Consider the following 14,345-nt stretch of genomic DNA (forward strand, 5'->3'; position numbering starts at 1 on the left):
AGACACCGTCATATGTCCGCAGAGCACTTGCACTTATTCCAACAGGAGGTTCTCAGTATGCTCCAAAAAGGAGCCATAGAACTCGTGCCTGCAAAGGAACGAGGATCAGGGGTGTACTCACTGTATTTTCTGATCCCCAAAAAGGATGGATCTCTCAGACCCATACTAGATCTAAGACCTCTAAACCGTTACATTCTGTCAGAGCATTTTCACATGCTCACTCTGCAACAAGTGCTACCGTTGCTCAGTCAGGGAGACTTTCTCGCAACATTGGACCTCAAAGATGCGTATTTCCATATACCCATACACCCCTCTCACAGAAAGTATCTCAGGTTCACTGTTCCCAATCAGCATTACCAGTTCAAAGTCCTCCCTTTCGGGGTAACGAGTGTTCACCAAGTGCCTGGCTACAGTGGCGGCACACTTAAGGAGACAGCACATACATGTCTATCCTTATCTGGACGACTGGCTTATCCAGGGAAAGTCGGCCCAGCACTGTGCCAGCCACATGTCCCACACCATTCACCTTCTTCACAGCCTGGGCTTCTCACTGAATTATCCAAAGTCCCACCTTCAACCCAACCACGTACAGCAGTACCTAGGCGCAACCATAGACACTCTGGAGGCCACGGCACAGCCAAATTCAGTGAGGATCAACAGCATTCAGTTGCTCATAAAGAAATTCAGACCTCAACACTCGCTCCCAGCAAGAGTGTTTATGCAGTTGATAGGCATGATGGCCTCCTGCATCTTCATAGTCCCACACGCAAGATTACATATGCGCCCGCTTCAGGAGTGCTTGGCACGTCAGTGGAATCAGGCCCACGGACAGTTAAAAGACCTAGTGTTGGTGAGCGGTCGGGCACACAACTCTCTGCATTGGTGGAATCCACAAAACCTTTGCAAGGGCTGACCGTTCCAGGAGCCTGTTCCACAAATCATACTGACAGCGGACGCGTCTCTCCAGGGATGGGGAGCTCACGTACTCAATTACACAGTGCAGGGACTATGGTCGACACAGCAAAGGAGGATGCACATCAACCTTTTGGAACCAATGGCGATCTTCCTTGCACTGAAAGCATTCAAGATGCACTTGTGCAACAAGGTTGTGTTGATCCGAACGGACAACATGACCGCCATGTACTACATAAAGAAGCAGGGAGGAACACACTCGCCACAGTTGTCTCATCTGGCTCAGAGCATGTGGAAGTGGGCCATTCAGAGGAACATCTTCCTCATGGCGGAACACCTCCCAGGCAAAGACAACCAGATGGCAGATCTGCTCAGCAGGCACAGCCGCCAAATGCACGAGTGGGAGATACATCCATCAGTACTCCAACCGTACTTCCAACAGTGGGGTCATCCAGAGATAGACCTATTCGCCACAAGGGAAAACGCAAAATGCCAAAACTTTGCCGCCAGGTTCCCACATCCACAGTCGCAAGGCAATGCGATATGGATGAACTGGTCCGGCAAATTTGCTTACGCTTTTTCCCCAGCACCATTAATACCGCTGGTGGCACGCAAGCTCAAGCAACACTCAATGACGCTCATCCTGGTTGCTCCAACGTGGGCACGCCAGCCATGGTACACCACTTTTCTGAAACTCTCCGTGGTACCGCATCAAAGGCTACGGCTCACACCCACTCTTTTAACGCAGAGCCGTGGCGAGATTCAGCACCCAGATCCGCAACAGCTGAACCTGGCGATCTGGCTCCTGAGATCCTAGAATTTGGCTACCTAAACTTGCCTCCAGACTGTATGAATATCATCAAGGAGGCAAGGAGACCCACTACCAGAGAATGCTATGCGGCCAAGTGGAAGAGATTTGTCATGTATTGTAAAAATAATGACATAAATCCACTGGATGCGTCAACCCAGAACATTATCTGTTATTTATTACACTTATACAGATGCAATCTAGCATACAATTCCATCCGTATACATTTAACCGCATTGGCAGCTTACCTTCAGAACAGGCAGCACCTCTCACTCTTCAAAGTGCCTGCCATCAAAGCTTTCCTGGAGGGCCTCAAACGTGTCATTCCCCCTAGACAACCCCCGTCACCAGTCTGGAACCTAAATGTGGTCCTCACCAGACTGATGGGACCACCTTTTGAACCTCTACACTCCTGTGAGATTCAATTTCTAACCTGGAAAGTAGCTTTCCTCGTTGCCATTACTTCCCTAAGACGAGTTAGTGAACTTCAGGCACTCACCATTCAGGAGCCATTTATACAGGTTCATGCAAACAGGGTCATGCTACGCACCAACCCTACTTTCATGCCCAAGGTCATTTCGCAGTTCCATATGAACCAATCTATAGAACTACCAGTGTTTTATCCTAATCCTGAGAATGTAGCAGAGAGAATGCTCCACACCCTTGATATCAAAAGAGCTCTCATATTCTATATTGATAGAACACAATCTTTCAGGAAGACAAAACAACTGTTTGTTGCCTTTTCACCGCAGCACAAGGGCAACCCCATTTCCAAAGCAGGGATAGCTAGGTGGATCGTTAAATGTATACAGATTTGCTATGAAAAAGCTAAGCGCACACTAACGATTCCTCCGAGAGCCCACTCTACTCGAAAGTTGGGGGCCTCCATGGCTTTCCTGGGAAATATTCCCTTAGAGGAGATATGTAGAGCAGCCACATGGTCCACTATACATACCTTTACCAAACACTACTGTGTAGATGTACACTCAAGGCAGCAAGCTGCTGTAGGCCAGGCTGTTCTCAAAACTCTTTTTCAGACTGCTGCAGCTGGCACGGGCAGCCGCCGCTAAACGGAGGGACTGCTATATAATCTATGCACAGATATAAATTCAGCAGCCCACATGCCTCAAACTGATTATGCTACTTACCAGTATGCATTTGTTCTTGGCATGTAGGGCTGCTGACATTCATATCGCCCACCCTCCTCCCTGGCGCCTGTAGCAGCTGTAGCATTCAGTGATTTCTAGTTAGCATGGTCATCATTCACTGTATTACACTCCATCTATGCCACAATGGCGAAAAACAATCTAAGGATGGAGGGGATGCCCATGCGCACTGTAGTCCAGGGGAGGAGCCACCTATCTCGTGATACTTCGAAGACTCTTCCAGGACAACAATGTGCAATAATCCGGACCCAACACTAGGTGGCGATCTATGCACAGATATGAATGTCAGCAGCCCTACATGCCAAGAACAGATGCATACTGGTAAGTAGCATAATCATTCTCTCTCTTCCATGTACTGCTCCCTTGTGACCTCCATATTGCTTCTCAGCTCACCTATCAATTCACAACAACATGTACATTTTTTCCCAAATTTGACTTAAGAGCAGAGTTTATCTGGTTGGTCTTCTTATGTTTCCTATCTTCCACATGTTGCTTGAAATCCCAGCTTGGCACACATGGACAGCAATTAAGCAGCTGGGGGAGGGGTAGGCTCATGCTCTCACTCAGCCTACTTTTGAGGCTAAGGGTACCTAAGCTGGCTAGAGTGAAAGAAGTAATTGTTCCCAGAGGCTTGTAGATCTTGTTTCCAGTCTGTTGCAGAGCATCAAAGGGCCGAAGCATTTGTTCCAGTTCCAAGTTATCAGGTTTTGCAAGTGTTATCTAACTTGTTTTGATGGCAATGCGCCTCACTCCCCAGAATTTGTCCCTGCCCGTACCAACTAGACTGCACAAGACCGGGTCAAACACCAAAGGGGTAGGAGAATAAAGAGTGAGAAAGAGAGAGTGAGATAAGCGGCATTGTCAGCTCTTCTTTGGTACAGCTCTCTCTGGTGTTACGTCTCTGGTCACAGTGCAGTATTGACAGAGGGCGATATTCCAAACAAACATATAGTAAGCACGTCTACTCACCAGCTTCCTAAAGATGGGTCTCAGAGTACATAAGCAAGGAAGAAGTGAACCCGGTAAGCCCCAAACTCAGTGATGGATTTAGGATACGTGTGAGTAGAGAAAAGGAGTGGAAGAAATATAGCCAGACAACAAAGCCAAAGCAGAGTCCAAAGAGTAAGGTCATCACAACAGGGAAAAAAGGTAAGAGTCGTACTAGTCAATCTGCAGTAAAATGCCAGAACCAAAACAAAACCGAAGAGCAAGGTGAGGATAAGCAGGCAAAGGGTCGAAAAGCCTGAGAGATGGAAAGCCAAAACAAAAGCTAACAGAATCCCTAGACCAAGTTCGGTGTAGATCATCAAGTAGGTCAAGGGTACCGAGGACCTGTAAAAGGGAGGAAACAACAGAGGTGAGGGAAGGAAACAATGTACGAACCAGCAACAGAGAAGAGCCAATGGGACGTGAAGTTGCAAGGCAGCTTCCTACTGCTTTCCTGAAAGTTAAGTACTGATGCTGCCGGTCGATACTCAGACGGCCTGCTTTTGACTCCAGCCTGTATTTATGGCACGCCAGACGTGACAGACTAATATGTCACAGCCTTAAAGGAAAACATCTCACTGCTGTTCTAATCTTTCCAGAACCTCGGAAACCCTCCGAAATCCTGATGCGAGTCACGTTCAAAGTAATTGACACCTATTTTCCTTAAAATCTGCGACTTCCTCAGGCAGCTGTTATGCTCTTAAGTACCTGCGCCAGTCCTCTGTGGTATTATTAAAAGTGGGTCTCGTTCAACAGAAGTTCTATTTGGTTTCCTCTGTCATTTGAAAAATTACCATGGGCCATATGTATCAAAATAGAGTTTTTCGATTCTCAAATTGCGATTTTCAGCGATTAGCTAATAATTTTGCGAATCCCACATATTCCTTATTTGCGAATCGCAAATTGAGATTCGCAAATAAGGAATACCTTCCCATTCATTCCTATGGGCTCGGAGGCCCATATGAATGAATGGGAAGGCATTCTCAATTTGCGATTAGCAATTAGAGAATCGCAAATCGAGAATGCAATTTCAAGGGTGCCAGGGTTTCAAAAGGACACCCTGTTGCACCCCTGAAATGTGCATGTGTGCACATGTGGCATGTATGTGCGCCACATGGCACTTTAAAAAATGCAAAATAGTGCATTTTTTTGCAATCGCAATTTACGACCAACTTGTAGTTGGTGGTAATTTACGATTCCTTAAGGCCAAATCGCACTTTCTTTTGTGCTTCTTACATTGCATTTAAGGAATCGCAATTTGTGATTCCTTAAATGCAATCGCAAAATAGGGAATCGCAAAATTTGCAATTCCTTATTTTGCGAGGGGGTTTTTATGTGATACATTGCACACTGCTAATTTGCGATCGCAAATTGGCTTCATACATATGGCCCCATATAATTTATAAAGATTGAACATTTTGAATTAAATGTACAGTTTTGAGTTACCATAAGGTATGTTTACTTGTACAGCAGTATTTTCTGATATCGTTTTTTCTTTTACTTTTTTTTTTTTAAACAATTCTTTACAAGCAAGCATTGGCAAAGCCAATCGTTTATAAATGTGAGACCGATGCTGTTAGTCATGTCACTTTTGCTTGAAGGAGGTATTTGTCTGTGTTTTTTTGTGAAGGAGAAATTCCTTTTGTTAGTCTTTGAGCCTTCCACCACAGGTCTTCTTGCTAGCCACTCCACACTGTTTTAGAGATTTACATCGTCCCCATTTTACCCATCCGTAACCTGCTCTGTAGGTTTGGTTATAATGCATGTTAGTATGACAGCAGTTGTTTTGTCTTTTCACCAAACAATCTAAATGTGGGGAGTGATTACTGGGAACAAGTATTAAATCTCCTTGTGGTTTGCCTTTGTATAGGGAGCCTGAGTCTGACGCACTTGACCAACACTGGTTTTGGATTGGGTTGAACAGACGGGACCCCAGCAGCGAGAGTGGTTGGACCTGGAGCGATGGATTGGGAGTGAGTAGCGACACACAATATATTTGACATGGCCATTCGTTCAGTTTCCTCCACTGACACAATAAATGGAGCTTCCTTCATTTACACTGTTGCTATCTGAATATACTAGAAGTCCTTCATTCCAGATACCCAAGTGTTACTCCTTCCTTACGCCTTTTTTTGCATATAATTCAGTTGGTCCTCCTTATATCTTAAATCACTGACCAATGTAGGGGTACACATGCAAATAGTCCAGGCGACCTTTATTTGTTTACAGCAGCTTACTTTAATAATCCCAAGTACTCTATTTGTGGTAGTGTGGTCGAGCAGCTTGAGCTTATCAGAGGGGAGTGTTAAGCATTTGTTGTACACACAGAGTCAATAAAAAAGACACACAAACACAAGAATAAATCTGAGACCAATTTAGAAAAGTAACACAGATTTTTATATAATTTTAGATACCAAGATCTTCTGGATCTGATAAGTACTTTTCAAGTATAACAAAAATAACGGCTTTGAGCTACGAGCCTCAAACACAATAATGTTATCCTATGGGAGAAACATGCACTGCATACATATATTTGCAGACATTTCTTGAGTGTGCCTTTTGGGACTTAAGGTGCATGGATGCCCAAGAAACCACCAGCAGTTTGGTTTTGCCTAGTCGGGTGTGCCTAGGTGCAGAGGTGCTGGTCACGTTGGTAGCCATCGAGCACTACTCTTTAAGTCAATGGAAGGGTACCGGTGAGAAGCTGGCTTAGTATATGGTGCACTCTTATGTAAGTGGGCACCCTGCACTAATCCAAACAACCCTTATGGTAATTTTAGTGGTCTTAGACAACCTTAGAAAGCTCTCTAAGTGGTAGCTGTGGAGAGCAGCCTTCAGGCTTAGTCCAGGAGTGTAAAGCAGCTTGTTTTACCAGAAAATAATCTTATTGGTATTGATTAAGTGAAAAAGAACCACTCAGTGTATTTTAAAAAATATGTGTTCGAGGCATATGAGCTGCAGATTGTATACTTTTGCATAGATCGCCATTTGGTGTTGGGCTCGGATGTTTGCACTTTGTTTCGGTCATAGAAGAAGTCTTTGTAGTCACGAGGTAGGTGACTCCTCCCTAGGACGATAGTGCGCATGGGCATCGACTCCATCCTTAGATTGTTTTTTTCCGCCATCGGGTTCGGATGTGAATTGCTGCACTCCGGGTCGATATCAGTTTCGAATACCCCTTCGACGCGCAATCCCTCTCCACTATTGTCTCGATCGCGTTTCCCTTTTCGACGCGCATCTTAAAACAAACTCCTCGATCTACGACGCGGGCCGTTGGGCCTCTTCGCGCCGACTACACCTGCAGTCAATGGAAAGAATTCTCTTAAAAAAATGGCCCGGGTGTGGTGCTAAGTTCCCACACACAGACTGGCACGAGGTGTGCAATCTCTGCCTCTCCCTGGAGCACGAAGATAAAAACTGCAAGGCCTGTGCATCGTTCAGGTCGAAGAAAACCATCCGTGATCATCAGGCTTGACGTCATGAAATGTCTTGCGGAAGCAGTTCGATTCCGGACATCTTCGAAGCAGATACCAATATCCAGCCAGAACAATCAGGTGATGAAGAAATCGTCTCCGAAGCCTATGACTCCGATACCGAAGTGGAGACAGTCACCCCAGCTCAGCGGTCCGTGAGTACCGAAACCCCATCCCAAAAAATCAACCGAAGGCTCCGGTAACACCCTCGCCTTCCGGCTTGGGTCGACACCTACAACATGATTCAGACGCCCCGCCCTCGGGCCCGGCTATGAACCTAAACAAAAGCCTTCCAGCTCGGGCTCGAGCCAACCCCATTCCAGTGCCGGAAAGTCCTCCTCGGCACCAAAGCAACAAGTCAAACACTTGTCCCTGCCGAAGACAGCCTCGACGCCAGAGCCCTCGGTATTGAAGCACAGCAAGGACAAACACTCGGAACCGAAGAAATCTTCGGATCCGAAAAAGGCTTCTGACTCCAAAAAATCGTCGGAGCAGAAAAAAGTTTTGTAGCCACAAAAACCTAAAGAGTCTAAGACCCCACAGAAGGCCTCACAAACTCCCTCCAAAGAAGGTTCGGACCCAAAATCTTCGACACCGAACAAAGACGTTTTGCCCACACAGCCTGCACCTGACTTGGCAGATCCAAAGCAGAAAACACTGTTTATTGATCCAAACACAGGCAAACTAGTCACCAAGCCTCCAAAAAAGAGGAAACTGGACACTGCAGAAGAACCTGTTATTCCTCTCAAACAGGACATGGGCACTAACACGTCCCCATCTCCTTCTCCCCTCCAGTTAATCCACATCTATTAATTTCCCCACCACACTCTCCACAACTTATATTTTCACCTCAACCATCAGATACTTAGGATGACACAGGTAGAGATATAGAACCAAGTGGGGATGATGATTCACACAACATCCCACATGACGTAGACACTTGGGGTGACTACAATACAGATCCTACCCACATAGCGATCCGGATCTCTATCCATCTAAGCCGTCACCACCAGATGACAACACTGAGTTTGCGCAACTAATCAACAGGGCTGCCCAATACCACGGGGTCCCTTTACATTCTGACCCAGTAGATGAAGATTTTTTGCTGGAAATGTTTACACCCTCACAAAAATCAACAAGTAACCTACCAATGTTAAAAGGCTTGCTAAAACATGCTCCAGAAGTTTTTAAGGACCCAGTTAGAACCAGGGTTCTCAATCCCAGGGTGGATAAAAAATACAAGGCAGCTCCCACAGACCCAATTTACATTAAAGGTCAGATTCCCTTGGATTCCCTTGTGGTAACTAACGCACGCAAGCGTGCAAACTCAGAGTACAGGAGACACCCCTCCTTCCGATAAGGAATCCAAATTAATTGACGCATCCGGTAAACGTGTTGCATCGCATTCTGCAAACCATTGGCGGATAGCCAATGCCCAAGCTTCACTGGCAAGATACGACAGGGCTCACTATGATGAGCTTGAAAAGCTCATGGAACACCTTCCTGATCAGTACAAACAAAAAGCCAGTGACCTGATCCAGGAGGGCAAACTCATTACCAACACCTCAATAAAATGTGCGCTTGATGCGGCCGATACCGCATCTCGCGCAATTAACGCTAGCATCTTGTTACGTAGACACACTTGGCTCCGGGTTTCTGGATTCAAGCAGGTGGTCCAAACTGCTATTTTAAATCAACCTTTTGATGAGGAACATCTTTTCGGCCCCGCAGTTGACACATCCCTAGAAAAGATTAAGAAGGATACAGAAACTGCTAAGTCTATGGGGGGCCTGTAGGAAGGTGGAATCTGACTAATGGTTGCCCCCAACTTTTTGCCTGGTATTTGAGTGGTTTTTAACTAGTCTGGCTGGGATCCTGCTATCCAGGACCCCAGCCTATCTGCTTTCTCCCTAAAACTAATGTGAAGTACCCTAGGTACAAACTAATTGGATGCTGAGGATGCCCTGACAGTCCCTTGTAGATGGTACCCTAGGTACCCAGGGCATGGGTCCCTCAGTAGGCCTACCAGGGCTGCAGCACTTATTGTGCCACCCTGGGACAGCCATACAAACTGACACCACCAGACCACTACTGAAGTCTGGGTAAGGTGGTGCTAGCACCCCTTACAGGGATATAGGTATCCTATATCCCACCCCATTACAACACATATACTCTCATAGGTCACCCCTATAGCAGGCCTTGGTAATCCTACAAGGCAGGGTGCTGAGGTACGTGTGAGGGGGGACCCCTACATGAGTAGGGCCTCTCTGCAACCTTCGTAAAATCATTGCTGGGCTGTTTGTAGTGTAGCCATACCATATACTCTTAACCGCATCATAAGTCTATCGCGATAACGCAATAACTTGAGAATGGCTACACAGAACCATATCGTGTTTGGTGTCAAACATGTAGGAATCATACCCTCACTCCAGCCATAGGCATGAGGGTACGATTCCCCCCTGCTAGAGGGGCGATATGGGAAAAGCGGCAGAATTTAGACACCAATTTAAAAGTGCACAATTTCACAAAATGGCTACTACCCACCACCTACACGACCCTGGCTGGCTGTTGCTGGGGAAAACCCCAGCTTCGCCAGCTGGACAATAGGGCTCCTGTGGCAGGGAGGTGCTAGCATCTCCCCAGACAGGATAATGTGGATTGGAACAGGGTGGGTGCACCAAAAGTCCTTTCAGAGTTGCACGTAGACAGCTGCAGAAGCCTCATTCTGCATACACCGCTTGGAACCGGTTCAGGGGCATCCTGCCCCTCGCCCAGGCGGGAAACACACAAAGGGGAGAGGGTGTAGCCACCCTTTCCCGCCTCACCTACCATTGGTGGACACTACTCTGGACACTCCCCTAATCTTGGGGATAAAGGTGAATAACGTGGCCCCAGAGCCTCGGATTAATCTTGAACTTTACAGTCTTGACCTTCGACTTGCTGCTGCCCAGCTGACGGAAGAAATCTCCCTTGGGATAAAGGAGTTATCCCCCTGCTTGGCAGGCACCTGAAACACTGCAAGTGACCCAGTTGGAACTTCGCTGCTCTCACGAACTTCGACGACTTCCAGAAACCTTGAGGTGGGTTTCCAGCGCATCCCAGAGGCCAGTGAGTGTGCTCAACGAGTTTGGGCACCATGGACCGCGTGGGTGCCGAGATCCCCAATACCCCGAGACACCGGCCACCTCTTGCATAGCACACGACCCTGACCAGTGGGGAAGTTGTGCTTTGGCCCGTTTACGAGCCAACCACTCTACAGCAATTGTGCCAAAGACCAGTGCCCTAGCCCCCTCCGGTGGCCCGTGGGTGCCCTTTTACGCACGCCAAATTGCCGCCTCCCGCGGTCCCTTGTCTCACGACTTGTGGGCCCTAGCGGAGGTCTATCTTTGCAAACAAGAGTTCTCCTGGTTGCTCCAGGCCTGCTCTACAGTCTCCTCGAAGGAGACCTCTCCCAGACCTCGTGGGTCTGCACTGTAGCAGATTTGTTTATTCTTCGTGGGTTGCGGTTGCCAAGGCTTAGTGGACCCTCATCCGACGTGGGACAGTCGCCCTCCTGAAGCTGGCCTTCCTTGAAGCCTCCCGGAGCCCGTGGCTGCAGATCCAAGCTACACCACTTTCCACCTGAAGCACCCAACATCGAAGGGCTCTTTGCTTTGAGCCTCCTGGTCACTTTGCCGTGACCCAGACTCTGTCCCCTCTGCTTTCAGGTACTTCTCTACAATCTTCACATCTTTGATCTTCACGGCATCATCAACGCTTTTGGCTAGCAGAACTTTTGACTATTTTCCCATTGAAAATCAGTCTGCGACCCGACAGCAGAAACGACCTATGCACCCGGCTTCCCTGGGGCAGGTAACAGTGGTACCTCGGTACTCCCGTGGTAGTGGGCTCTTCAAAAGCTTAAGTCTGAAGTTTTAACTTTGTACTCCTGCTAGAAGTATTTTTAAACTGTTTATTTTCAACCGCGACATTCTCCATAGGCTGTAATAGAGATCTCGATAGCAGCTACTTGCACTGCACGCACCTCCCGTGGGTCCCCTTCCTCATAACCTGGGGTGGATTCTTAAGGGGCCAGCGATCCTGAATGCCCTAGGCATTGCCTGTAGAATTGTCGTGGTTCTTATACCACTTTTTTAGTATATGGTTTGGTCCCCCCCTGGAGCCTAATGTTAATAGTGCTATTTATTGTGTCTATCAATGCTTGTTTGATATTGTAACTTTGCCACAGCTTCATAAAGAGACTGTGGGATTCTGTCTAGAATAAATACATATATTTTATATATATACCTGTGTGGGCTACTCTTTCATTTGGTTATTCAAGAGGTTATTATGGTAAAACAATAAGCTTAACACTCCTTCAAGACTTAGCCTGAAGGCTGCTCTCCACAGCTACCACTAGGATAGCTTTCTTTAAAGGTTGTCTTAAACCTATCATCAATAAGAGTCGAATTGGACTGGTGCAAGGTGTCCCTATAACTAGGAGACAGCATATGCCAGGCCAACTTCTCACAGGGCCTTACAGTTCCCTTCCCCTAGAGGCTCCTTTCGCCACTCCTTCTACAGAGCCAGCTGCAAAACCATGGGTTCAGAACATCCCTCCTTCTCCTACAAGAGCCCCACTCAAAAATCCCCGAAAACATTCTTTTGTGGAGGATACAGAGGCAACAATAATAAAGGAAGAGGTCGTTGCAACAATAGCCGGACCCCCCCTTCCACTAAACAGTGACTTCCCTGCACTTCCCCCCGATCATTCCACTCCTGTCTGGGGACTTCTTTCACAGTTCCTACCTGTCTGGAATTCCATCACAACAGACAAGTGGGTAAGATGAATTATCCAGTATGGTTATTGCCTGGAACTCACTCCTACCCCCCCCCAAAACATTCCTCCCAGACAGCGTCCCATGTCCTTGGAACATCTAACACTTCTCAAACAAGAGGTTCTCTCTATTTCAAAAACATGCAATAGAACCAGTAACCTTGCCTCATCAAGGCCAAGGGGTTTACTCCCAGTATTTCCTAATCCCAAAGAAGGATGGCTCTCTCAGGCCCATACTGGACCTCAGACCGCTAAACCTCTACATTCAGTCTCCAACAGGTGCTCCCACTACTTCAACGGGGTGACTTTCTCCCCACTCCGGATCTAAAGGACGCCTATTTCCATATTCCCATTCACCCCACTCACAGGAAATATCTCAGGTTTGTGGTAGATGGTCAACACTACCAATTCAAAGTCCTCCCATTGGGGGTCACTACAGCACCCAGAGTATTCACCAAATGCCTCTCAGTAGTTGCAGCCCACTTAAGGAGACAACATATTCATGTCTTCCCTTAGCTGGACGACTGGCTCATAAAAGCCAAATCACACAGCAGTTGTGTGCAACACACATACAACACAATTCAGCTGCTTCACAGCTTGTGATTCACAGTAAACCTCGCCAAATCCCATCTCCAACCGTCCAGGATACAACAATACCTAGGGGCTACAATAGACACTTCAAAAGCTCTAGCATATCCCAATCCAGTCCGAAAAAAAGCCATACAGGCTCTAATCCAAACATTTCAGCCTCAACACTCACTACCAGCACGAGTGTTCATGCAGTTAATTGGGATGATGGCCTCTTGCGTTCTCCTCGTCCCTTATGCAAGACTCCAAATGCATCCCTTACAGTAATGCTTGGCATGTCAGTGGAACCAGGCTCAAGGTCAGCTGACAGATCAGGTGTTGGTGGATGCCCGCACCCATCGCTCTCTGCAGTGGTGGAACACACAAAACCTTTCCAAAGTGCAGCCGTTCCTCGACCCGGTTCCACAGACAGTGCTAACAGCAGACGCAACCCTCACCGGCTGGGGAGCTCATCTTCAAACCCATACCATCCAGGGCATGTGGTCCCAACAAAGACAATTCCACATAAACTACCTGGAATTATTAGCAATCTTCCTAGTGTTAAAATCTTTTCAACTTCACCTCCAAGGCAAAGCTGTCCTGGTCCGTACAGACAACATGACAGCAATGTACTACATATAGAAACAAGGGGGAACACGCGCTCTGCAGCTTTCACACCTAGCACAAAGCATATGGAGGTTGGCCATTCCGCAAAACATATATCTCCTTGCAGAACACCTCCCAGGTGTATACAATCAAATAGCAGATCTGCTCAGTCGTCAAACACAGCAGATCCACAAATGGGAACTTCATCCTCAAGTTCTTCATCCATTCTTCCACATGTGGGGCTACCCAGAAATAGATCTGTTCGCCACACACCAAAACGCAAAATGCCCAACCTTCGTGTCCAGGTATCCACACTCATTGTCCAAAGGCAATGCGCTATGGATGAACTGATCAGGCAAATTTGCTTACGCTTTTCCACCTCTCCCACTCATTGTGTTAGTGGTTCGGAAACTCAAGCAGCATTCCCTCACAATGATCCTAGTTGCTCCAACATGGGCCCGACAACCATGGTTCACAACCCCATTGGAACTATCAGTAGTTCCTCATCAAAAACTACATCTCTCACCCAAGCTTCCCACTCAGAACCATGGAGAGATAAGGCATCCAGATCCTAGTCAACTCAACCTTGCGATCTGGCACCTGAGGTCTTAGAGTTTGGCTACCTAAATCTCCCGCCAGACTGTATGACTATCATTAAAGAAGCTAGACGCCCTACCGCCAGAGCATGCTATGCAGCAAAATGGAAACGATTTGTCATTTATTGTACAAACAATAAAATCAATCCACTAGATGCTTCTATTCAGAACATTATCTGCTACCTCTTGCATCTACAACAATGTAACCTAGCATATACATCTATTAGGCTACATCTAGCTGCCATAGCAGCCTATCTCCAAAACAGACAACATATTGCTTTGTTCTGGGTGCCCGCTATCAAAGCTTTTATGGAAGGACTTAAGAGAATAATTCCACCCAGAGTCCCGCCCTATTCAGTGTGAGACCTAAATTTTGTCCTTACCAGACTCATGGGTTCCCCTTTTGAACCTCTA

The 14,345-nt window shown here is 47.0% G+C and overlaps 1 protein-coding gene across 1 annotated transcript in view; it reads left to right on the plus strand.

Moving 5' to 3' along the window:
• The window catches only part of LOC146870357 (C-type mannose receptor 2-like), a 937,589-nt gene that overhangs the window by 625,927 nt on the left and 297,317 nt on the right, over positions 1-14,345 (plus strand). The window contains 1 exon segment of the mRNA XM_085640508.1: positions 5,744-5,846. Coding sequence (XP_085496634.1) covers positions 5,744-5,846 — 103 coding nt within the window.

This window comes from Triturus cristatus, chromosome 1_1 (assembly GCF_964204655.1).
Source record: "Triturus cristatus chromosome 1_1, aTriCri1.1, whole genome shotgun sequence".
Lineage (NCBI taxonomy): Eukaryota > Metazoa > Chordata > Amphibia > Caudata > Salamandridae > Triturus > Triturus cristatus.